The sequence below is a fragment of the Glycine max genome, chromosome 7 (assembly GCF_000004515.6).
Source record: "Glycine max cultivar Williams 82 chromosome 7, Glycine_max_v4.0, whole genome shotgun sequence".
NCBI classification, from domain to species: Eukaryota; Viridiplantae; Streptophyta; class Magnoliopsida; order Fabales; family Fabaceae; genus Glycine; species Glycine max.
In genome coordinates, this window is record NC_038243.2 from 13,567,972 (window position 1) to 13,594,309 (window position 26,338).

Here is a 26,338-nt window from a genome sequence, read left to right on the forward strand (position 1 = left end):
TAAATACTTTCATGACCAAAATGAAAACAGGTTGGTAACAAAAACTAAGAATTCTAATAATGTTGATATAAGTAACTCAATTTATGATATCTCAATCTTAAGCAATTGAATTAAATTAATTTTTTTCTCAGGGTATTTCTATTAGTAAATTGTTTAATTCATAAATATTTTATTTCTCTCTCCTATATTTAATACAAAGTTAAATAACTCATAAACTAAGATAAAATAGGTCAGACTTTTCAAAATCTAATTTGACTTCACTTGTTTAATGAATAAATTAGTCTCGGACTCTTAAAAATATCTATTTATTTAAATAGACTAGACTTATAAGTTTAAAAAAGTTTATTAAGCTTATTAGGTCAGTCTATTAATCTATATAATAATATAATAAAAATAAATATTTATACTACATTAGTAATATTATTATTAATTAAATAAATTTATAAGACTAAAATGAGATTATATATAAAGATGAAACTAACTTTGAATCATCCTTCTAGTTACCAAGCCTGGCTATGTAATATGGTTTTGTGTTAGTTTTTCCTTTTCTACATTAGCTCTTTTTATTATGTCTTTTATGATAATGTTTTAGGTTAGTCAAATGCCGATATCATATTGGTTAGCATTTTTTTTATCTCTTACATCATTTTTTTTTTATTCTTTTAAAAATTAAATTTAAATAGTCATGTAATTGTTAAAAAAAAAGATTATTGACCTATTTAATTGGAATTATTTAAAATTAAGAATTCCATCTATTTAATAGTTTCAATAAAGAATAGGTTTTTAAATAGGTTAATAGATCAAATTAAATTTTTTAAAAAGTCACACCAGTCCTTAAAAACACCCTACAATAGATAAGAAGTCCATCTTAAGCTTTCCTTTAGAAAATCAGGTCAATTCTATTTATTCAAAGTCTTATCTGACATATTTTCATCCTTACTTGTGAGTAATAATTATTTATATAATATTTTTTTTAATTTTAACAACTCAAAATTACATATAGTACACTAAAATAATATTTTTTTAACAAATTCATTAACAGCGATTATAGATGCTGTTAAGAGGAATAACTAAATTTTATTCTGACCAACAACTGTTGGCGTCTTAAATCTGATTATGAACTTATTCAATTTGCTGATGGTATGAATGTGTAAATGGCAACTGCAATAAATCCGGGTTAACACCCATAAACTTCTATATTATTAATTAATACGAAATAATTATAGATATATTAAATAAAGTATAGTGTAAAAAACTATTTGAATTAAATTCTTATTTATTTTATTTTTTTTATCATAAGGGAATAAGCTAAGCTTATAGAGACTTGGACAGTTTTTTTTTCATCAATCTTAGTTTGTTAATTTTATAGACTTGAACATTAACTAAAAAAGATAAAGTACAAACTATATATATATATATATATATATATATATATATACCAGAGATCAGCGGAGTAAGATCAAACGGACAAATAAGAAGTAAGAATGCAGTATGATAAGATTAAACGTAAGAATTATTAACTTGTAAAAGCAGATATCAAGGGCACACCGAAACGGCTTACAAACCCAAGTTTTTGAAAACAAAGAAACCGAAGCGGCGGCAGAGCCGCACAGGATCGGTGAGGGGAGAAGGGAGATATGAAAAATAGAACTTGAAATTTATTGAAACCGAAAGAAAAGCTTACAAAGAGTTTTTCCCTAGGCAGAGCTTCTCTCTCTAAAAACCTGATTCTGAGTCTATCTGAAAGGGTGCCTCACAAAGGGGACGAGGACTCCTTTAAATAGACCCAATTTTTACTGTTTCTACAGTATCGGTAATGTTTACCGGAACTGTTACAAAACTTTTTACAAATTACATTATTTAAAAGAAACTGACAAATTAGTTACAATAATTCATGATTATTACAACTAATTAATCGTCGTCCAATGATATACCAAAACAATCATCTTCATTCTGGTAGAATGGATCATCTTCTTGGTCATCATTAGTCTCGGATGATTCAGCTTCCTTCTTGGAAGGTTCTTCTTCCACTTCCTGTTGAAGTAGTTGGAGAACTTCTTTGAGATTCTGAGCAAGACTCTCTTTAGATTTTGAGCTTGCTAAGAATGCTGCCAGTTGCGACTTCTAATTTAGAAACAAAGATGTCTCCAGATCAGCAGGTTTAAGGAACTCAGGATTGCTCTGGAACCAGTTCTTGACTTGATCTGGAGCAGCCTTTGAAGTATCGAATTGTGACCACCATTTTACAAAGGCGTGTCTCTGTAACGGTGGATATTGCTTGTTGTTTTCAGTTTTTCCGTATCTGTATTGCCATGAAAAGATCCATGACAAGGCAAAACTGGAAAAGTACTTTAAATCTGCCGGAATTCGTGATTCCTTGCTATTATAGAGCTTGTTGAATTGTTCGAATCCCTGTTGGACTTCTTCTGGAAATATTTGTGGAATTGGTCCGAAGTAGTTCCACCATTGGAGGAACCAATTTGGAAAATTATATGCAGTATTATTTTTGAAGTAAATCAGCCATGAATGCTTGAATTTACTATTTTGATGCCAGAACACATTGGTCCAAGCGTCAACGTAATCCCAATAATTATATCCTGTAGGGTCAAATGGTGCAGAGAATTTTTTGGGTTGGTTTAAGTTTGAGTCATAATGTCGTGGCTGCATAACCTTCAGGATTTGGATTGTGGAATGGGTATTTAGATTTGGATCTTTGGGGTCTTTGAAGTGTTTTATAGATACTGAGTTTGTATCTATTAGGATGAATTCGTAGAATTTGCGGGTTTTGTTTGCGGCTATTGGCCTGTAATGGAATCCCTGGGGGAATACTTTGGTGGTTGCTTTGAAAGGATTCTTGTCCCAGTATTCTGGTTCCATTTGTAAAACATTGAAAAATTTGTTTTTTGAAATGTAACTGTTACCGGGTTGTGGTGTTGATTCTTGTTGAGTCAACGATTGGCTTGGTTTTTGGTTACAGACGGTTTTGGTCTGTTTGGCTTTTTGGATTTGTTTTTGCAGATCTGTTTCAGAATCATCGTCTGATTCTGAGGCCATTTCTGCCCAGGTCTTTTTGGCTAATTTTGGTATTTTTGTGAGGCCTATATCCTCTAAGGCCAGGAGAGTTTGTATTGACCAGGCATAGTCAGCCACGGTTTGTTTGGTTGTTGTTGGTTTTGGAGATTCCTGAGTTGATGACTCAGATTTGACGGTAGTTGTCTGGGTCAATGACCCTTCAAGTTTTCCTTTCTGGGTTGATGACCCAGTCTGGGTAGGTGACCTAGAAGATGTTGTAGTTGCCTTTTTGGTTATTGGCTCTGGTAGAGCCAGTAGAACTTCTTTACCTTTCGTACTGGATCTTCCTCCTCTGCCGGAGGAACTAGACACCTTAGGAGGCATCGGGAATTTTCTGTAAAAATTCACGGGTGAGGTAGTCAGGTAGAGAGTTGGAAGAGCCCTTGATATATTCTATATTAAAATCAAAGACACTTAAAATTGCTTGCCATCTTGCAAAAATCTGTTTTGAGGCAAGGTTTTTTACATCCTTCTGTAAAATATCTTTGGCTGATTTGTAGTCAACTCTTACTAAAAAATTTTGATTTAATAAATCAGATTCAAATTTGGAAATGCACAAAACAATTGCTAAAACTTCTTTTTTAACAGTTGAATACTTTAACTGTGCAGGATTCCAGTGTTTTGAAGTATATGCGATGACATGTTCTTGACCATGTACTTGTTGTTTGAGGATGCCACCGTAACCGATGTCTGATGCATCAGTTTCGACAATTTTGAATGCCTGTGGAATGGGAAGATACAGACATTTTATGGATTGGACTTTGACTTTGATTTCTTTAACTGTTTGGGTATGGAGGTCAGACCAAGGAGGCGGATTTTTCTTTAGCCTATCATGCAATGGTTTGACAATATTGTTTAAGTAGGGGACAAATTCACCTACGTAATTTAGACAACCTAGAAATCTTTGTAACTGGGTTTTGTCTAAGATTTGGCTGGGGAATTTGCTAGCAAACTCAATTGACCTTTCGATTGGAACAATTGTACCTTGATAAATATTGTGACCAAGGAATCGAATTCGTCTTTGGAAAAGATTGATTTTTGATTTGGAGACTGCCAAACCATTTTGTTTGATGATATGGATGAAGGTTTGGAGATGTTTGAAATGCTGGTCAATGTTTTGGGAAAAGATTAAAACATCATCTATGTAGACAATGACAAATTTTGAATAGGGATTAAAAATATCATTCATAATTTTTTGAAATTTTGATGGGGCATTCTTCAGTCCGAATGGCATTACGTTCCACTCATATTGCCCGAAAGGTACAGTAAACGCTGTTTTGTACCTATCTGATTCTTGGATTTGGATTTGCCAAAATCCAGATTTCATATCAAACTTTGAAAATATCTTTGCAGAATTTAATCTGTTAAGCAAATCTTTTTTGTTTGGAATAGGATATCTAATCCATTGTAATGCTTGATTTAGTGGTTTGTAATTTATGACTAAGCGGGGTGTTCCACGCTCAATCTCAGATTGTTTGTTGACATAAAAAGCCGCACAAGACCATGGGCTTTTGCTTTTCCGGATTAGGCCTTTATCAAGCAAATCCTTGATTTCCTTTTGACAGTATTGAAGAAGTTCTTCATTCATTTGGATCGGTCTGGCTTTTGTGGGAATTTGTTTTTCCCTAAAGTCTTTCTCATAGGGGAGATCAACAATATGTTTCTTTCTGTCCCAAAATGCATGTGGCAAATCAGAACAGACAATTGATTCAATATGATTTAATAAAGATTGAATTTTCTCTTTTACTTGGGGTTTTCCTAGTTGTATCTGAATATTATTAAAAGATACTTCTTCTTTTAAGAAGTTAATTTGATTAATCTTATTTTCTATGAAATTTATATTTCTGGAAATTGGTTTAGTAGAAAAATTAAATATAATCTTTCTTCCTAAATAATTTGTGGTTATTCCTTCATTAGATATTTGGATGGGAAACAGGGCTCTAATGAAGGGCGTTCCTAAGATTACTTCATTTTTAAGGTTTTTTACCAGAAGAAAGTTTGTGTTGATCCTAAGACCTTGGTTTTCAATGATTGCATTTGATAGCTTAAAATTAATTTTTAATTTTGAGCCGTTTGCCGTACTTAGTTTTTCTGAGGTTTTCTCAAAGAATTTTGTAGGAATTAATCCTTCTAAAATGCAGTTTGAATCAGCCCCTGTGTCAAATAGGGCCATTGTTTCTAAAATAAAATCATTAATAATTATCTTTATGTTTATGTAAAATTTTTGGATTTTAATCTTGTTGATTAATCCCATAAACATATCATCTTCTAAATTTTCTGGTTGATTTTCTTCACTGTTGTTGGCACTTTCAGAATCACTATCTTCCTCAAGCTGAGAAAGAATGATCTGATGAATTTCTTGTTGTTGACGAAGTTCTTTTACCTCTCTTTTTACATTGTTTATCTCTGTTTGGAGATCTTGGATTGTCGTTGGCTTGGTTGAAGAATTTTCTAATCTCTTGAGTATGTTACTTACATCAAATTTGTTGTTCGTGATAAAATCCTTTTGTCTAAGTTTTACCTCTAATGTTTTCTTGAGTTTTTCCAGGAAAACCTTCTTTTCCTGGGGGTCAGGTATGGAATTGATTGCTTCAAACAAGAGATCTTGTTCTCTCGTTAGAGTATTGATTTGCCCATCATCATCTGTTGATGATAGTTGGTCATCTTGTTGGATTAGGTTTAGGTTTTCATCGGAAAGCACGGAGGATGAAGTTTCTGTTTCTGTTTCCTCCTCCGAGGTTTCTATGAGCAAATTGTTTATTAGCTCTTCAATTGAGGGTTCTAGGTTAAGGTTTCTTAACTTCTTCTTAGTCTACAATATTTGCTAATGTGGCCTTGTTTTCCACAATTGTAGCACGTTATTTTTTATTTTATTTTTTGTTTAGGATTTTCTATTTCTCTACTGGTTGAGGGTTTTTGAGAATATCTTCGTCTTGAAAATCTTCTGTTATTGGCTGGCTTATGATCGTGGGCTTCTTTCCTAGAGGTTTGTTTTTTCTTTTGTTTTGGACAGGCTGGTAAGCCAAATTGTTCACAGAAGGAACCTAAATCTCTCTTTGTTTGAGCCTTTTCTTTGGCTAATTGCCTCTGAATCTTGTCGTCCTGGCAGATTTTTAAGGCTACCTTTTGGACATAGGAAATTAATTGACCATAACTTAAGTTTTCATATGGAATGTCTCCATTGGCAGATTGACTACGGATTTTATCTCTAACTTTGTCTCCTAATGATCTGGGAAGACCGGCTAGGAATTTTTCTTTCCAAAAAGGTTGTTGACTATCTTCTCTTGTGTAAACCCTAGTTAGGAAAGGATCTCTATACCACCTAAAATCTGCTAAGGTTCTACACTTAAGATTGGATAATAATTCTGCGGACCTGTCTTTCCACAAGGATGGGTTTCCAATGAAATGTTGGGCTATTGTAAAAATTAATGTATTAACAGCGTCAGGAATCTCTTTATCATCGTCATTAGTAATGACTTTTCCATTGAGATCCGTCTTAACTGCGCTGTAAATTTTTTATTTTTCTTCATTAATGAGATAATTATCCCACCATCCTTTTAGTTGGCCAGAAAATCCTGCCACTAAGATATCTATAATGGTTTCTTCTGAACATTCATGGGAGGTTTGGTAAGCCGTGGCTACCATGGTCATATGTTGGAGTGTATTCATGATGTTATACTCCGTTTGTGCATCTATGTTCCATTCGTAGATGTTATTTGCACTAAAACTTTTAAAATTGTTTTCACCTCTTTCTTCTAATAGAAGGTCAGGGGCAGTTGGACGTCGATAATATAATTTGGAGGGTGTTTTCCAGTGTTTGGAATTAATTGGATTTATATTCTTTTCTGACACTGATCCTATCTCAGTTGTGTTATCTGAGTTTTGGTCACTATCTTCATTAATAACATTAATTAATTTGGAGGTACTTCTTGTTACCATTTTGGAAGTATTTTCCGAGGCTTGGGGAGTATCTGAAATGACCTTAAGTAAACTACCAATCTTGTTTAGTAATTCACTATGATTGTCACCTACGCCCTCAGTTAAGGATTTAGTTTTTCTAAGTTCCCTAATTTTTCGTTTAGCCTTCTCACTAACTTTGAAAGGTTTGAATAAAGGTTTTTCAATTTCAATGGGGACACTTGGCGAAGCTCCCTCAATTGATTTTTGTTTAGGAACTACTTTAGTTTTAATGGTTTCTCCTAAAGCTTGTAAGTATTTATTGGTATAATTTGCCTGTTCCATTAGGCTTTTAATGTCCTTAGAGGTTACTTCCTCGTTGACATCTTTTGTCTTGAATGGAATTGCCATGACAGGTTTATTGTTACTGTCTTTGATATTTGGTAGTTGATGTTGTGTTGTGGGAGGTAATTCCGATTGGATTAACTCACCATCCTTCACTTGCCAGTTTGTTATGACATTTGTTGTTGGATCACCTATGATGTCTTGTTTCCAAGGGTAATCTATATCCTTTCTGATGGCATAAGCATGAAACCAATCAAAGAAAAGGACATTAATTTTGACTCTTTCAACAAATTTATAGAACTTGTCTTGGATTTGTTTTCTGTTTGTTCCCTTGTAATGTTGGAAAAACCATCTCCTTTGAGGTTCATTCTCCGGAGAATAGAAATCTTTCCTAAGGGTTTCCTTATCAATGCTAAAGTTGTCAAATAACATCATAAGGTTCCATAGAAGAGTATGTTGGGGATTGGATCGACTTTTGGTCGTCCTCCTGTTCTTGGTTGTAAGTTGTTCTAGGTATGCTAGAAGTAGTGTCTAATCCTTGGTGGTTTACAGTAGGGAACTGGTTATGTGACTCAGATCTGGTTAGTCCTACTGGAATTGAACGGGTTCTAACCGAAAAAGACCTTCTGGCTGACTCATATTCAGACCTAGAGGCTTTTATCCTTGATGAAAAAGAATTTCTCCTATTGAAGGTTATCTCTACCTTTCCGGAGTTATCTTGTTTAATATGCTCTATGGTTGGAGCGGGTCGGGGAATAGACGGTGTTGCCTTATCCATAACCCATCTTTCGGGAAGAGTTACTTCATCCCATTTTATTTTTCTTGGAAGAGAAACGTTAGCCTTCGTCATATCAGTGATAAACAAAGTTGTTTCTCCTTTTTGAGGTTTTAACAGGACTCTAGATGCACAAGTATTCATGACCTTGTACTGGATCCTATATATTAAGGCTGTTGGGATTGATCCTTCTTTCATGTCAAGGCCATGAAAGTGGATGTTTAAGAACAGAGAGTCAAGAATGTTTCTGTCCATCAGACTCACTGTTTTGTTTGGATAACAATTAAAATATATTGGACCTTGTCCTAGGCTGGTTTCGACTGTTCCAATTAGGGAGTCTTCAAATTGGTTATGCCTAATGTCTCTTAGACACATTAAAACTGCTGCATCTATGCCCATATCAATTAAGGGCTTGATGGCTACTTGTACACAACCGATGTGTAGATATTTATACTTACGGCTATGTTCATAAATTGAATTTTTTGAAAGTAAATGAAATTCTTCCCCTACATCTTGTCCTAGAGGAATATTGTTTTCTACTGTTTTGATTATGTAATCAAAGTTGTGTTTGTCTTTTATTGTCTCAGGAACGTATAGTTGATCCTGAGGGATTTCTGGAATGTTCCAGTCATCCATGTTTTGATTGATATCTTCGAATCAGACTTCCTCATCGAAGAGATTGTGTTTTGGGGCGACCTCTTGGGTCTGGTTGTCTTGATCATTTAATAGATTGGAGTTTCTTGAAGAAGATGATGAGGAGGAGTTTGAGCGAAAAGAGATACGAGAAAAAGATCGTAAGAGTCTAGACATGATTATGATATTCTCTAATATCTTTGCCCTCATTTGGTTCCATAGAAATATCTCCGTAAGTAAATATGTCACAAAATTTTTCTGGATCTGAATTATTTTTAAGAAAAACTCTTTTTTTTTTTTTGAAAAATAGTTTGAACGGCAATCCTATAGCCACCAGTGTATTATGTCTTGATATTTTGATTAAACAGTACACCTTAGTCTTACTGTCCTTTATCCAACACGGGTCTTACTGCTACAGTACCATTCAACTAAAATATTAGACTGCTGTACTTCCAGGAAGTACTGTTCAAACACTTACTGTACAAATCAAAGTAAAATATTAAATGTACTTTTAGTTCCAGATCCATAAAAATTTGTTAACATATGTCCTTACGGACAGTATTCCTACTTTCCCATCAGTCTTAGTTTTAAGATCAAACGGACAAATAGGAAGTAAGAATGCAGTATGATATATATATAAATAAATAAAAGATGCTTTTAATTTAAAAACATGAAATATGCATCACAAGAGTTACACATTCATTTTTGTTTTTATTTTGCCGTCAAAGAGGTGGGAGAAGATTGAGAGTTTGGGATCACTTTTGCTTCGTTATCCTCCATCAGCACAGTTTTAAGTCTTAGCTGCTACTTAATTTTTCTTTGGCTCTTCCACCCACTCTTCTAGCTCCAAGGCCACACAAAACCAAAAGGAACATGGGAACAACAACTGACCTTAACTTTGATTATGTTTTGAGTCAACGCAAAGCATTTGATGAAACAAAAGCTGGTGTGAAAGGGCTTGTTGATGTAGGTGTTAAGAATGTTCCTACCTTCTTCCATCACCAAACTGAGAAGTTTGAGAAGGCCTCAAATATAGGCAACAAAAGCCATGTTATTCCAATCATAGACCTTGCAGATATTGACAAAGATCCAAGTAAGCGCCAAGGGCTTGTTGACATAGTGAAGAAAGCATCTGAAACATGGGGTTTCTTTCAGGTGATCAATCATGATATCCCTTTGAGTGTTCTTGAGGAGATGAAAAATGGGGTAAAAAGGTTTCATGAGATGGATACTGAAGCCAAGAAAGAATTTTATTCGAGAGATAGATCAAAATCCTTTCTGTATAATAGCAATTTTGATCTATACGGCTCACAGCCAGCAATCAATTGGAGGGATTCTTGTAGGTGTTTGTTGTATCCTGATACCCCCAAACCAGAAGAACTTCCTGTAGTTTGCAGGTATGTATGTGTATCAATTATGTGTTCCTTCAAATAGGTTTCATTCTACCAACACGTTGCAGCATGATTACTTGATAACTATGCCCCTTATAGTCAGACGTTTGATCTACAAGTTTGCATGTATAGTAGGGAAAATTGGTCTAAAATATGAGGAAAAAGATTATGCACTGCTGGGTGTAAAATAGATTTACATTCTTATTCAATCATAATTCACCATGTATGCTAAATTTGTTAGACTTTTATAATAATTTCCGTAAAAAGCAATACCAACAGTGATTTGTCATTGAAGACCAATGTAAAAACAATTTTATACTATCAATGTATGATCATTTTAAACTCCTAATATATCCCGGGTTCATCCTAAAAAAGATAGGTTTCATTCAGGTTAAATAAAGTACACAAATTTGGAGGCTTAAATTTATAAATTTGTTAATCAAAGGTTGTGTTAATCTGCGACTTGTGTTCATTTTAACGTAATATAACATGTTAAAAGATAAAGTTAGAAAATTTTAACTACTATAGAAGCTAACTGACAAATTCTGAAATGTCTGAAATTGAATTTCCACCCTGCTGATGGCTTGCATACTCTTGCAGAGATATACTGCTGGAATACAGGAAACACATAATGAGACTTGGGATTTTGCTGCTTGAATTGTTTTCAGAAGCTTTGAGTTTGAGTCCAAACTATCTGAAAGATATGGGATGTGCTGATGGGCTATTAGCTCTTTGCCATTATTATCCTTCATGTCCTGAACCAGATTTGACTATGGGAATCACCATGCATTCTGACAATGATTTTTTCACAGTGCTTCTCCAAGATCATATCGGTGGCCTCCAAGTAAGATATGAAGACAAGTGGATTGATATATCCCCTGTACCTGGTGCTTTCGTAATTAATATTGGCGATCTTTTGCAGGCAAGTTTTCTGTTTTTTCTTTTGTTATTTGTTTATTTCCTGCAACTTTTATTAATTTATGATGAAGTTCAACTAATAATAGAGAATGTGTTGGGAATAATGTGCTAGAATATGTCGGATAGTATGCTGCTAGGTGCTAGCATTTCTCAACTAACAAACCATACTACTTGAAATGGCATATTGCTACCCCATCTTCCATCTTGCTTGAGATGGTTTGTCTTTTGTGCCTAATAGTGTTCCTTACAGTAAATAAATTGACTACTTCTGCATCAGCATAACCTATATCCCTCAAACCCTCAATGACCTCATCTCACCCCTAAACAAATATTAACATTATTTCCCCATTTTGTGGAAGGAATGTCAGGTATAAAATAGTTTGCATTTTGCCATTTTCTTGTTATAATTGAAATATTGAATGATAGAGTCACAACCACTCATTTGATCCATGTTGTTGTTACTTGTTCCCATCTAGCGAGACATGACTTGATTGTTTTTATCTATTGTTATTTGAATGAGCGTTATTACTTATTAAATGTAATCATGTAACTAATTGTTTGGCTGTTTGAATTATAGTTTATAACAAACGATAGATTCAAGAGTGCTGAACACAGAGTGCTTGCAAATGATGTTGGTCCTAGAATATCTGTTGCATGCTTTTTCAGTCCATCTGCCAAGACATCCTTAAAGCTTTGTGGACCTATAAAGGAACTATTATCAGAAGAAAATCCTCCCAAATTTAGGGACATTACATTTGGTGACTATGAAGCCTACTATTTAGCAAAAGGACTCGATGGTACTAGTGCCCTTACACGTTACAGGATTTGATCTAGCAAATCTAGAAAAGGAAAAACTCTGATGGGCATGGTACATGACTTTTTGACAAGGCAGGGGAAGTTGTGCATATATATGTATTCACAATTCCAAAACGTAGCCTGTTACATAATTGCAATATAGTCCTTTAAACTTAAAAAGTTATGTACATTTACCTGAAATAAATGTGACAACTTTTCAAAATTAAATAGACCTCTCTCTCTTCTCTTGAGTTATTGGGAATTTTTGCTTGCTAGTTGTCTTTATCCCAATTATTTTGTGACAAGCCTGTTATATTTTGGGGCTGTGCATCACACGAATAAGTCTTTGACGACAATTTGAATTCACACATACCAGACTAAATTATGATTCAGAATTCAAACATGTTTAAATATATATTTTTATTCTTAATAAATATTTTATTTTTATGTTTTTCCATAATAAATTTTTATTATATTAAATTTTTAATAAAATAATAATTTTATTTTTATTTCTTACACTTATTTTTAGTCTTTAGTCTTTGATAAATTAATGAATTTTATGTTTGTTTTCTAATAATTTTTTTTCATTTATTATTAATTTTTATTAAAACAAAATTTGTTAGTTCATTATGGAATAAACACAATTTATTAATTTATCAAGAACTAAAATAAAATATCAAGGACAAAAAATAAAAGTATTATTTTATTAAAAAAATTCAACACAACAAAAATTTATTAGAAAAAAATATAAAAATAAAATATTTTATTAGAGATAAAAACATATTTAAGTATTTTAAACACTAATTTTATCACATAAATCCTCATACAAAGCGAATGAAGTGTAGGATACAAAATGATATAATTAATAACAACTTATTTACTGCCTTCATTAAGAACAGAAAGATGATGGACAACATCTTTCTAGTTCAAGAGATTTTGCGCAAATATGCACGGAAAAGATCTTCTCCTAGATGTCTCCTGAAAATTGACTTGCATAAAGTTTATGATTCCATTTCCTGAGAATTCTAGGATTGGATGCTTAAGTCCATTGGCTTCCCAGCCCAGTTCTGTACTTGGATCATGGAATGTGTTTCTTCCACTTCCTTTAATGTGACAGTCAATGGATCCATTTATGGCCACTTCAAAGGGCAGCAGGGTTTTAGACAAGGGGATCCTCTCTCCCCTTATCTGTTTGTGTTTTGTTTGGAGTACTTTTCTAGAGATATGAGCAGCCTCAAGGATGACGCCAATTTTAAATTTCATCCTAACTGTGCAGGTATTCAGCTATCTCATTTGACTTTTGCAGATGATATTATGCTTCTATCTAAAGGAGATATCCCTTCTGTGTCAACTATGTTTGCCAAGCTTCAGCACTTTTGTAGGGTTTCTAAGCTTTCCATCAGCTCTGATAAATCTGTCATATACTCAGCCGGTATTAGGCCTCATGAGCTTTCTCATATTCAGCAGCTTACCGGATTTAGCTTGGGTGACTTTCCTTTTAGATACTTGGGTGTTCCCCTTTTATCATCTAGATTAAATGTATGTCACTATGCTCCCTTGTTTTCCAAGACTACTGGCCTGATTCAGGGATGGAGCAGGAAGTCTTTATCTTATGTAGGTAAGCTAGAGTTGATCAGAGCAGTTATTCAAGGAATTGTGAATTTCTGGATGGAGATTTTTCCTTTGCCTCAATCTGTTTTGGATCGGATCAACACTTCGTGCCGTAATTTTCTGTGGGGCAAAGCGGATATTGGCAAAAACAAGCCCTTGGTTGCTTGGTCAGTAGTTTGTTCTCCGAAAAAAGAAGGGGGTTTAGGCCTTGTTAATCTAAAGGGCTAGAATCTTGCGCTTCTTTCCCGTATCCTGTGGGACTTTCATTGTATGAAAGATTCTCTATGGGTTTGGTGGGTTCACCATTACTATTTCAGAGGGACAGATGTGTGGAATTGCAATACTTCTTTATCAAATTTAGTTTTGATAAAGAAAATCATTCAAATAAGGGACTTTATTATCTCCAAAGAGCTAAGTACGGAAGAGGCCAAAAAGAGGATTCAATCTTGGAGCACCAATGAACAATTGCTTGTTGGCAAAGTCTATGAATACATTAGAGGTGTCAAGCCTACTGTTAGTTGGTGTTCTGTTATATGGAACCCAACAATCCCCCCCCCCTAAGATGTCTTTCATTCTATGACTTGCTAAAAGAAACCGGCTGCTTACTCTTGACAAAGCTGTTTTTTTTAACAAGGGTTCCCTCTGCCCTTTATGTTCTAATGAGACTAAGTCAAATGCTCATTTGTTCTTTTCTTGCAGGAAATCTCTCCAAGTTTGGGCTCACATTCGTGATTTGGCTCCTTTCTGCAGGCGTTTCACTTCTTTGCAGCACATTACTAACTCTTTGATTATGGGCAGATCCATATCAAGTGTTCAAGGAAAATTTTGTTGTCTGACTATAGCAATTACAGTCTACTGCATCTGGCTGTCTAGAAACAAACTGATTTTTGAAGATTATCAATTTTATGTAATAGAGGTTATTAACAAGATTAAGTTTCTTATGTATGAACAAGCGCACATATTGCATTTGTTTTAACATCTTGATATAGACCTTCTTATATTAGAGAGACTTTTGATTTTTTTTTCTAGCTGTGGAGTATGCCCCATTTATTGTTGTATCATTTTGGATTTAATATAATTTACATTTTTCCAAAAAAACAATAACAACTTATTTAAGTTTTATCATGCTCATCATACACTACACATTCTTCAAACCCGTTATTTTTATCTACTTAACGTTCCACTCATAATGCATAATACCAATCACATGACCGTATAAACAGCGAAATAAAATACAAACCGTGTACAGCTATATAAAAGTACATGGTATCAAATAAAGATCAAATTTCTACCGTGTTAGATTCCTATAAACATGGTTGACCGTAACATTCCAATTTCGAGCAGCCTTATATATATAGAAGTTGTTCTTGTATGCTTTACAATAGTTCAGTTGCTATAATTTTATTTTATTTTAGTTCTTTAGATCTGGATAATCCGAAAAGATGCGTTGATTATTAGTTCTTTTTTAATTAATTTATACGATGAATCAATTTATAAATTTATTAAATTTAAGCCGTTCTAAAAAACTAACACACTAAGCATAGCAATACTATCAATATAAAATTCTTAATTTCATTTTTATTCATTCAATCTTATAAAATTGATATTTTGGAAAAATAAAAATCGAGTAATTTTTTATTTTTTATTTTCTAAAAAAAATATAGCGCATTTAAGATAAAGAATAATATTTTTTCATTTATTTAGAAAATATCATATATATATATATTAAGATGTTTCAAATGAAAACACATCTGAGAAATGAAAATAAGTAATTTTTAATCCTTATTTTAAAATTAAAAATAGTAGAGGATTCAGATTAAAACCTCAATTAAAAGTACATCACCTATCTTTTTTCTCTTCTTTTTCAATTAAAGAATTAATACGATGGGCGTGTGTATAGCTTTGACGAACAAAAATTGACTTTACAACAAGAGCAAATCCTTATCTTACTAGATGAGGTCTTATACAAATTATACATGCGTTACACTCAATTAAAAATTAAAGCTTTTCTAAAGTTTTTTTTTTTTTTTTATCTTTCTCAACTCTTTTTCACAGGATTAAAAACCGAGTAATGTAAACATTTGACGGGTGCCTAGTGAGAGAAAAAATAATTAAAAATATATTTAAACACCTCAAATGCTAATTAACGTCTAATGAAAAAGAATATATATATATATATATATAATCAAAGTAGCTTATCCAATTTTCTGTCTTTTTTCTCAATCATGCCAGCACCAATCTTTTATTAATTGTATACAATATAGAATTTACTTTCTTAAAAAAATATATTTTAGTGGTAATGAACTACAAGATGAGTACATCCAAAACACTTGGATCTTTTACTCACACTTCTAGTTCCAAGACAACTACAAATAGAAGAAAAAGGACACCACAACTAAGCCAGAATATGATTTTCTCTATTGAGTGAACGCAAAGCATTTGATGGAACAAAAGCTGGTGTGAAAGGGCTAGTTGATGCAGGTGCTAAGAAGGTCCAATCTTATTCCATCACCAACCTGACAAATTTGAGAAAATGGCCTCAAATTTAGGCAATACATGCAATGTTATTCCAGTTATAGACCTTACAGATAATGACAAATGATCCAAGTAAGCGCCAAGGACTTGTAATTGAAAGAAAATAAAATTGATAAATTTCTTATCATATGTACACTAGTTAAAATCAAAGTTTGAATTTCCACTCTTCTGATTGATTTCATATCCTTGCAGAGATATATCGCTAGAATACAGGAGACACATAATGAAACTGGCGATTTTACTGTTTGAGTTGTTATCAGAAGCTCTAGGCCTGAATCCAAACTATCTAAGATGGGATGTGCTGAGGGGCTATTTGCTCTTTGCCATTATTATCCTTCATGTCCTGAACTAGAATTAACTATGAGAACCACTATGCATTCTGACAAAGATATTGGATTGATATAAACCCTGTACCTGGTGCTTTGGTAGTTAATATTGGCGATATTTTGCAGGAAAGTTTTCTGTTTTCTTTTATGTTTGTTTCATGCAAATTTTATTAATTTATTATAGATACTAATTACATATATAGCTCATTTGCTAAGGGGCGATGGGAAAAGATAAAAATTAACTTAAACAAATTATCATGGCATGAGATGATGAGACATAACATGAGTTATTACAATATGTGCTGCACAATGTACAACAAGCCAATTAATGGAACCTGAAATGGCATATTAGGTTTATCCCATTTTTTATCATAATGATTGTTGCTGTATCACTGTATGAGATAATTGAGCTAAAGAAATATTGTTGCGCAAGTAATGCTAGGTATAACATAGTTTGAATTTTTCCTTTTTCTTGCTATAGTAGAATAATAGAGTCAGATGCACTTATTTACCAAGTGTGACTAAACCAAGTTTCTATATGAATGTATTATGTATTATGACTATACTGTGTATTATGTATTTTGACTAAATCAAGTTGTGTGTGAATTTTTTATTCTTTTTAGAGACTACAATATCTTATATAGGAGGAAATCTGAAATAACATAGTGTACACGCTCTATAGTTTCTATGTGAACTGTACCAATGGAAATGAGAAAAGTTAAATTTCCAATACACTTTGGATAATTTTCAATAGCGTTTATAGGAAGTTCCTTATTCCTTTTATTCAACTCCTAAACTCCTGTATCTTTTTTTTTAATATGCTTAAATGTAATTTTGGTTTTCATATTCTTTTTCTTCATTTTAAAGTAAAAATATTTAGTTTTTTTATTTAAAAAAATCTATAATTTTAGTCCTATATTTTAAAATAGAGACATTTAATCTTCTTATTTTATAAAATTTTTACAATTTATCAAATTTTTAATTTTACTTATGGTTGAACCCTAGACTTAACATATTTATTTAAAGTATCATTAAAATTGATTTAATTAATTATAATATATGAAATAAAACAAATAAAATTGAATATCAGATCAAAATTACATATTTTTTTAAAATATGTCGATCAAAATTATAAATTTTCTAAAATAGATGAATTAAATATTTTTATGTTGAACTATGAGATTAAAATTGTAAACTTTTTAAAATAGAAAGACTAAATATCTCTATTTTAAAATAAAATAATCAAAATTACGAATTAAACAAAATAAAAAGATAAAAATTACATTTAAATCAATCTAATAATACAAGCAAGCTATGATATGGTCTTCCTAATTATAGATCATAATTGACCGGATTTGGGTACACTGTAAAGTATTGTCACGAACAAATTGGTAACCAAAAATGAGAATTCAACGATCAGAATTGACTATAATTTTAAAACGTAATAAATATTATTTATATTTTTTATTTAACAATTATATTTAATATTTTAAGAATACATAAATATTGATGTTATTCTCAGTCCATTTAAAATAAATTCACATTTTTCTGTATTTTTATTAGCATAATAATTATATTTTATGATAAGTATGGCGTAAAAGTAAAATTAAGAAATGATCAACTTATATAAATATAATTTATGCTTTCAAACATGATTTTTTTATCATGCTCTCATTTTTCTAATGATATGTGATTTTATATTTATTTAACACTCATTTTATAGTATTTTAAAATTTTCCAAATTATTTGATTCAATTATTTTATCTAAATTTTAATAACTTATATTTTAGAAATATTTTAAAATTACCATTTTTAAACTATAAATTATTTATAATGTTTTATTTAAGCTAAAACAATTTTTTTAATGTACAGAATATTTCTCTATTTTTTATTTGTCAAGATGAATTCTCAATCAACCAAATTAATATGTTTATTTTTATTATAAATTTTCTTGACATTACTTCGATTCTCAGTGATAAAAAAAATTATATGTTTTATTTTCATACATGATCTTTTTAATTGTCTACCAACAAATCATTTCATAATGATTGACGTGTAAATTTTTTCTTACAAGATTCATTATTTCAAGATGACAATATTTACTAGGAGTTAATTTAAGGAAAAAAATATATATTTTTACGGGTCAAGATCTTCATCAGTCCATTTTTGACCTGCATGAATCTAAACCGTTAATACATAACTTTACTTACACAAAATATTAATTAATATTAATAGAAGAATAAAAATAGAGAAGAACGTATGGTCACAGTCTGACAGATTAAACTGCACCTCCTGCTGCAGTTATTTCCCTTTCCCAACTGCAGAGGATCCGTATGCCAACATAAAATGGATGTATGGAATATATTAATGGCATTTTTCATTTAGTTCCGTTTGGTAGAGTGAAAAAAAAATTGAGATAAAACTTTTCAATGAAAGTATACTGTAAAAATATGAATCTCACATCATTTCATCATTTATTTCTTTCATTTTATCATCTTTTTCTCTCCATTAACATATTTTGGTGAGATAATAATGTGATTTGTGATCCTTGTAACTAAGATGAAAAATTCACTAAAAATCTGTGTCTACTCATAATCACAATATTCTAGGAACCATGGGACCCAGCGAAATACATTTGTTGAAATTGGGTAGCATTTTAGGAAAAAATATTGAATGACAGAAGAGATAACGGCTACATGGGACCACCTTTGAGTCCTTTTGTGTCCTCTTTGAAGTGCAAACCCATCACCAATAACACCTTTCTTCCCTATCTTCTACATTTAAGCCGATTCATCAACCTTTTCAACTTGAGATGCCCCTTTTCTCCACTCACTTTGTTTCACATTGCTGCTAAAGCAAAATTCTTTTTTTTTTGGTTCACCTCAGCATACATACAATAGCATATGATGAAGAAGAACAACCTCAGTTGCTGTGTGTTGTTGCACTTCCTTTGCTGTTGTCTCCTTTTGCCAGCTCTTGTTCTCTCCCACCACATCCATGGTAAGTAAAGTTACATTCTTCTTTTTTCTTATTTTCCTTTTGTGTATTTTTTTTTTGTTGACATTTTTAAGTGTTTATGAGCATTGTGACTGTGTACTTGGTCACAAGGACAATGTAGGCATGACTGATAAATAACAAGTATGTTTTTGTTCCCTATTTTTGGTTATTCTGCAAGATTGTTCTGATCTGGGGTTAGTTAGCTGTACTTTTTGAGATGGTTGGTATAATAAGTATTCCAGAAGCTCCACTTAATATAAGTTCAAACTTGTTTTTGTCATTAAGCTTTGAAAGTTTCCAAAAGCTCCTTAATTTAAGTTCAAAATTGTTTCTTCTTTAGGCTTAACAAGTTTCCATCCTGTTCTGAATCTCTGATTCCTTATTGATACATTTATTTAATGAGAGGTTTCAATAAAGGCTTCTTGTTAGTCATATACTAACTTGCTATGTTTCAAATAGACCCGTCACTGCTTAAGTGCTTGTTTGTGTATGGTTTCCTCGTAATGGTCCTTGCTTATTTATTAGTATTCTGAATTTTTGCTAAGGATTCATGCTGCAGCTTTGAAACTAGTGGAAAAATAAGGGGAATCAGTGTGATAGCTGATAGTAGTATGTAGAAGAAAGAGAGATTCAGAATTGAAATCAAATCCTTAACTTCTAAATATGTATTGGAAATAGCAAGGTTTAAATATTTATGTTATTGAACTTACAACATTCAGCCTTGGCCTATTCGTGCATATTTCCATTATTGTTTTTAATGTTGTTTAACCATTTGCATATCCAATTGTTCACTCCCTTCGTCTATTTGTTTATAATTTAAAAGCATAATACTAGAAGGATTGCATTGGTAAAGTTGAGGAGCCAGGTAAATTTTTGGACAGTTGTAAGTAGCCCAATATTGGATTGGACCTAACTCAACCCCAAAACTAGCTTATTAGATGAGGATTGCCCAAGCGTCTATAAGCTTGACTTTGGTCATATCTGCAATTGATATGGGATCTCAACAGGGTATGGCAGTATGTAGACTAGACTCGAACTTTATAAAGCCTAGCTTAGTCTAATTCATTTCCATCCTTAATGTGTGCCTAACCCTATCTATGTTTAGAAGCTATATTGAGGGGTTTTGACAGAAGGTTGAACTCTGAATTCAACGCCTTTGAATTAATTACTGAATTTCAAGAGACTAAATCAGTCAATCCAAATTCTTTTTCAATTAATGTGATTTAATCTTTGGCTTCTCTGATTCTGAGGTTGAGGAACAATCTTGCTGCTACATCTTGCACGACCAGATTGTTTAGCTTGTAGAATGCTCAAATATGTTGGTTAAATGCAGCATTGGTTTCCTTGAGAAGCTACATTGGTTTGGCATCTTTACTATTAAAACTAGAGTGTTAACCACACTACAGGGTTTAAAAGTTAGTACAGTAATTATGTGTTCTTACATCATCTAAAGAATTAGTCTCTAATACAAAACATGAACAACGAGATGATGTAGGAAACTGAAGTATTTGAGATATAATGTGAATATGTATCTGCTTTTTTGATAACCGTTAGGCAATGATGTTGATTTTCTTAACAATCATTTTAGATGCCAAAGTATTTCGTTGTTATACTGTCAATAGCATCCCATATAGGTTAGCAAATCTTTTTGTAAACCCAATAGGCCATGTTTACCATTTTGCCTGTTAGGCTGGTTAGAAATAATTTGCAGTGGAGGATGCACTTCTACTGAAAAGCACACATCCATCTATCGTTTTTAGTAGTAGAACTATGGTGTTTATATCTACCCCAGGAATACAAGTAGGTCGGTAGGTCAAAGACAATAACAATTTCACTGGGAAGGTTTACTTCAATAAGGGCATGGAGGTGCTATGCATCATTTTTTCAATGGTTCATTTTATTTAAATAGTGTCAACAGAATCAGGTTCGGTAATGTATTCTTAATTTGGTACAGATTTGAATCATACTTTCATCATATATGAGGAATCAATCTGAAGATCAAGGCAGTTGAATGAAAACAGTATAAACATAATATTCATGCATATGTATGTGCATGCGCATTAACTATATATCTCTGAAATCAGCTGGTTGTTTTTCTCTCAGGAAACCCTGCAAGTAACATTGTTGACATTATAAACAAGAATCTAACAGATCAGAAGCTTCCTCGCTTGAATGACAGCCCTGGTCTAGGGTGCATGGCCTTACAATACGTCGAATTATGCAAAGGGAACTGCACTGACAACAATGTTGTAAACTGCAAACCTCCTGAAGATGACTTCACCGAAGTGTTTGCTCCCAACTGCGGTGTAGAGCTACCGACTTTTGGCACCATAACCGGACACATAGTGGGCTGTCAAAGAAAGTATCTCGAGCCATCACTAGCATTTTCTGAAGTTCTCATCAAAGATGAGAAATCTTTGTCTCTTCTGAAAAACAAATCACATACTGAGGTGGGAGTTGGCCTGGTTGGACTCCACAAAGGACCTTTCTTTTGGTGCGTTTTGTTTAGCAATGGAAAGACAAACTCTACATTTGTGCTTGAAAATCATGGTGCGGGAATCCAGCAAAAAAAAGGGTGTTATAGTGGGAGTACTACTCCGTGCAGTAGGGGGCAGAAAAGTAGGGTTGCATTTTTTAACATCTTTTTCATGTGTTATGTCTCCATTTTGCTGTTTAAACTTTGGTGATCAACTTAAAATAATGCAACATCTTCACGCAACAATTATTGAATTAGTTTTCTTTGTTTTGTTCATTCTTATGAATTGTTTACTGTGTATGCTGGCTGTGTTTCACTTGGGATTTTTATGCTTAAGGAAGCTTTTCACGCAAGCTTTGTGAAGATAAATTAATAGAGGCTTGGCGCCTAGCAAATTGTATGAATTAGTTACACTCTTTATTTTGTTTCTTTTTTTAATTAAAACTGAAGGAAGTTGCAAATGTCACACCTATTTAACAATCTCAAAATAAGTCATCTCAAAATTACAGCTATGTTTGACAATAGATTTGCTAATCAAGATATTCTTTCATTCTGGGTCCCTTTAATATGAAAATGATATTGGACTTCTTAAATATTAGAACTGCTGAAAATTCAGAAGTAGGAAGCAAGGCTTTGGATTGTTTTGTGGTTGTGGTTGCCATTTCGTTGCTATCTTTGACAGTGTGAGAAATTGTGACTAATGTGATGATAGTACACCTATTGTGATGATAGTACATTTATTCCTATTGGGCCAATCCTCAATGTTACAAGTACGATTGTTGATGTTGGGCCTCATACGAATGATGATGCAACCAGGGAAAAGCTCAGGGGCATAAGCAAGAGACCTATAGGATGGGAAAATTTTATTCACTAAGATTTAGATTCTTTGAATTTAGGAACCATGTGACTCATTAGGTGTCATGTGCCCCTCTTCAAGCTCACCCAGTCCAGATTTGTCAACCAGTACCTTTCTGCTTTTGAGAGCTTAGCAAATCGAATTGTGGGACTCCCTCCATATTTTCTTCTGAGTTGTTTTATTTTCATGCTATTGTCAAACATTTGTCGTGAGATTCAAGCTTTACAACCATTTTCTCTGATTCAGACCGCTGCTTTGGCCAAATTTCTGGAGGATTCCTCAATGCCAAATACTCATTTCGACCTCGTCTTACCCCACCACCATTTTCCCAAACTCATATTTCCTCCACTCAACCATCCCACTCATCTCTGCTTCCAGCCCCGCCCAAAACCCATTTCCGTCATCTCACTCTAGCCCAGTTAGTTGAATGGTGCAATAAAGGACTTTGCTTTAGCAAGAGCCACCATTGCAAGGCTCATTTTTTCTTAATTGTGGCAGATGATGTTATCTTTTCCAATTTGGTCATTTCTGCTTCTCTTGCTTTTGACACTATGGAGGATGAACCAGATTCAGACCCTAATCTTGACCTCGGTGGCTTTTCCACTCACTCTATTGCTCATATCAATTTCAATGCATTATTGGATAGCTGGCTCCTAAAACTCTTCGTGTTTTCGGCACGGTCAACAACCAACACATCTCCATTCTTATCAATGGAGGAAGCACCCATAATTTTATTCAGGATAAGGTGGTTCGTGCTCTAAATCTCAAGACCCAACCCATTACCTCCTTAAGTGTTTTAGTGGGCAATGGACACCAACTTCTCTGCAATAGTGTTTGTAAAGGGGTTCCAATCCATATTCAATCCAAGGTTTTTACTCTAGACATCTATGCTATGTTGTTGGCTGGTGCCAAAGTTGTTTTTGATGTGCATTGGCTTAAGTCTTTAGGCCTAGTGGTTATGGATTACTCCATCCTATCCCTCCATTTTATGAAGGATAATAAGATGGTGAAACTAAAGGGCTTATCCACTCAACACCCAACTAAAATGACCCATCACTAAGTCAAGCATCTTCTTCACACAAATCAGGCCTCTGTGTTCTTCCAGCTTCATCCCTCTGAGTAACATCCACCAAACCCACCTATTGAAACCCTTTCACAAACCCCTACCATACAGCAACTTCTCACCCAATATTCCTCATTTTCACGGAACCTTAGGACTTTCCTTCACCCCATACCATGAACCACTCTATTCATCTTTTCCCCAACGCCAAACCCATCAATTTTCATCCTTATCGTTACCCCTACTTTTAGAAGCAAAAGTTGAACAACAAGTGGACAAAATGCTCCGAAATGGGTGGATTCAACCAAGTTGTAGCCCATTTTCTTCTCATGTCTTGTTGGTGTGCAAGAAGGATGGGCCATGGAGATTTCATGTCGATTTTCGAGTGCTTAACATGATCACCATCAAGGATCATTTCCCCATACCCATTATTGATGAATTGTTAGACAATCTGGGTGCTGCAAATTGGTTTTCCAAACTTGACTTGGCTCAAGGATTTCACCAAATCCTCATGAATGTCAATGACATTCCAAAAATGGTTTTTCGCACGCAACAAGAACACTATGAGTATAAGGTCATGCCATTTGGCCTATGCAATGCTCCCTTCACATTTCAGGCCACCATGGATGACTTACTTAAACCTTTTCTTCCCCGTTTTGCACTTGTATTCTTTGACGATTCTTGTTTTTAGCAGGAGTTTTAAGGACCATCTCCCATACCTAGAGCAAGTGTTTCAGACCCTACACCAGGGCTAATTCTTCCTCAAGCAACCTAAATTCGTTTTCACCCAACGACATATTAAGTACTTGGGCCATATTGTCTTTTCTGTTGGCGCCAAACCAATTCCCACAAAGGTTCAAGCTATGCAAGACAGGTCACCACCTAAGTCCACCAAGCCTCTTCGTGGTTTCCTTGGGTTGATATGTTTCTATTGTCGTTTTATTCAGGATTATGCCAAAATAGCAGCTCCCTTGACTACTTTATTGTGCATAGATGGTTTTCAATGGTCTTTTGAAGCCTAATCAGTGTTTCAATCCCTTAAGATTTCCATGACATTGGCTCTCCTCGATTTCTCAATTCCTTTTAGCCTTGAAACTAATGCCTCTGATACTAGAATAAAGTTTCTCTAATGCAACGCAACCACCCTATTGTCTTCTTTAGTAAGAAATTAAGCCCCAAGTTGCTCTGCTCTTCCACTTTTATCCACAAGCTCCACACCATCACTACGGCGGTGAAACGTTGGCAGAAATATCTTTTAGGCCATCCTTTTATCATCCTCACAGACCATCGTAGCTTGAAGGGTTTGTTGACTCAGGCTATCCAAACTCCGAAGCAACATATATTTTGTGAAACTGATTGGCTACGATTATAACATCTAATACAAATCAGGGAAGTAGAATGTTGTCTTCAACACTTTATCTCGCGTCCATAAGCCTCCTTCTATTCCCAGTGCCCTCTAAATTCTCTTTATGCCCCATTTTAGCTTCTTGGAGGACCTTTCCAAGGAATTGACTAACATTGATGAGTTCCTTAATCTACACCAAACCATACATCATGCCCCCAATGATCACCTTGATTTTTTCCTTTCGCAAGGTATCCTACTTTTCAAAGGTCGTATTTAGCTAAATCACACAAATTCCTTCATTCCCTTATTGCTGGAAGAATTTCATTCTTCACCCATCAGGGCCCACATAGGTTTTGCCAAGACTTTCAGCCATATTGAAAACAACTTTTAATGAGTTGGTATGCATCAAGATGCGAAGTGCTTTATCTCTAAGTGTCCTACTTGTCAAGTCACCAAGTATCCTACTTAGAAACCTTAGGGTTATTTCTTCCTATCCCTCCTCCTTTTGCTCCCTGAGAGAACTTATCGTTTGACTTCATTACCAGATTGCCTCTTTTTCAAGGATGCACTATGATTTTGGTGGTGGTGAATTGCTTCTCCAAAGTGGCATATTTCACTATGCTTCCTATAAACTTCTCTACTCATTGAGTTGCTCAAGTCTTCCTAGACTTTGTTTGCAAGCTCCACCACATTCTTAAAATCCTTATTTCTAATAGGGATCTTGTCTTCGTGAGTCGCTTTTGGCAAGAGTTATTTAAGCTTAGTGGTACCAAGCTTAGAATGAGCATGGCTTACCATCCTCAAAGTGATGAACAAATTGAGGTTTTGAATTGTGTCATAGAACAATACCTTTGTGCTTATGTTCATCACAAACCAACCTTATGGGGAAAATTGCTAAGTCTTGTGGAATAAGGTTACAACACCCCTGTTTATTCCATTACTGGCATGTGTCACCTTCTTAAATTACTTTTGGCAAACCTCCTCCTAGTGTTCCTTATGACATCCATGGTACCTTTACTTTGGAAGTTGTTGACTCTTTGTTGGTTTCTCAAGACAAGCTACTCCACTACTTGTCTCTCAAGTTGATTAAAGACTAATAGTCGATGCAGGTTTCTATGGATAGACATCACAAGGATGTTTCGTATATTTGGGGGATTGGGTCTATGTAAAACTCATATCTTATTGCCATATTTTCCTCTGTGAATCCAAATGCCAAAAGTTGAGTAAAAGGTATTATGGCCCTTTCCAAATTATTGAGGTGATCAATCTTATGGCCTATCGTTTGGAGTTACCTATCTCCGGCAAA

The 26,338-nt window shown here is 33.7% G+C and overlaps 2 protein-coding genes across 2 annotated transcripts; both read left to right on the forward strand.

Moving 5' to 3' along the window:
- Nucleotides 1-9,415: 9,415 nt before the first annotated feature.
- On the forward strand, nt 9,416-12,049 carry LOC100792753 (1-aminocyclopropane-1-carboxylate oxidase homolog 12). The gene is made up of 3 exons (XM_003528964.5): nt 9,416-10,119; nt 10,714-11,035; nt 11,609-12,049. The coding sequence occupies exons 1-3, from the start codon at nt 9,596-9,598 to the stop codon at nt 11,858-11,860; spliced, it is 1,098 nt and encodes a 365-aa protein (XP_003529012.1). The 5' UTR covers nt 9,416-9,595; the 3' UTR covers nt 11,861-12,049.
- Nucleotides 12,050-19,013: 6,964 nt separating this feature from the next.
- Nucleotides 19,014-22,025, forward strand: LOC100820431 (uncharacterized). Its single transcript, XM_006583443.4, has 2 exons — nt 19,014-19,298; nt 21,399-22,025. Exons 1-2 carry the CDS (start codon nt 19,202-19,204, stop codon nt 21,980-21,982), a joined length of 681 nt encoding a protein of 226 aa, XP_006583506.1. The 5' UTR covers nt 19,014-19,201; the 3' UTR covers nt 21,983-22,025.
- Nucleotides 22,026-26,338: the final 4,313 nt, after the last annotated feature.

Bases quoted from the DNA above. Each gene is read 5' to 3' on its own strand.
- LOC100792753 (XM_003528964.5), top strand. From the start codon at position 9,596: ATGGGAACAACAACTGACCTTAACTTTGATTATGTTTTGAGTCAACGC. The intron at 10,120-10,713 runs GTATGTATGTGT...ATACTCTTGCAG, and splicing joins GAACTTCCTGTAGTTTGCAG to AGATATACTGCTGGAATACA. The intron at 11,036-11,608 runs GCAAGTTTTCTG...TTTGAATTATAG, and splicing joins ATATTGGCGATCTTTTGCAG to TTTATAACAAACGATAGATT.
- LOC100820431 (XM_006583443.4), top strand. From the start codon at position 19,202: ATGATGAAGAAGAACAACCTCAGTTGCTGTGTGTTGTTGCACTTCCTT. The intron at 19,299-21,398 runs GTAAGTAAAGTT...TTTTTCTCTCAG, and splicing joins TCTCTCCCACCACATCCATG to GAAACCCTGCAAGTAACATT.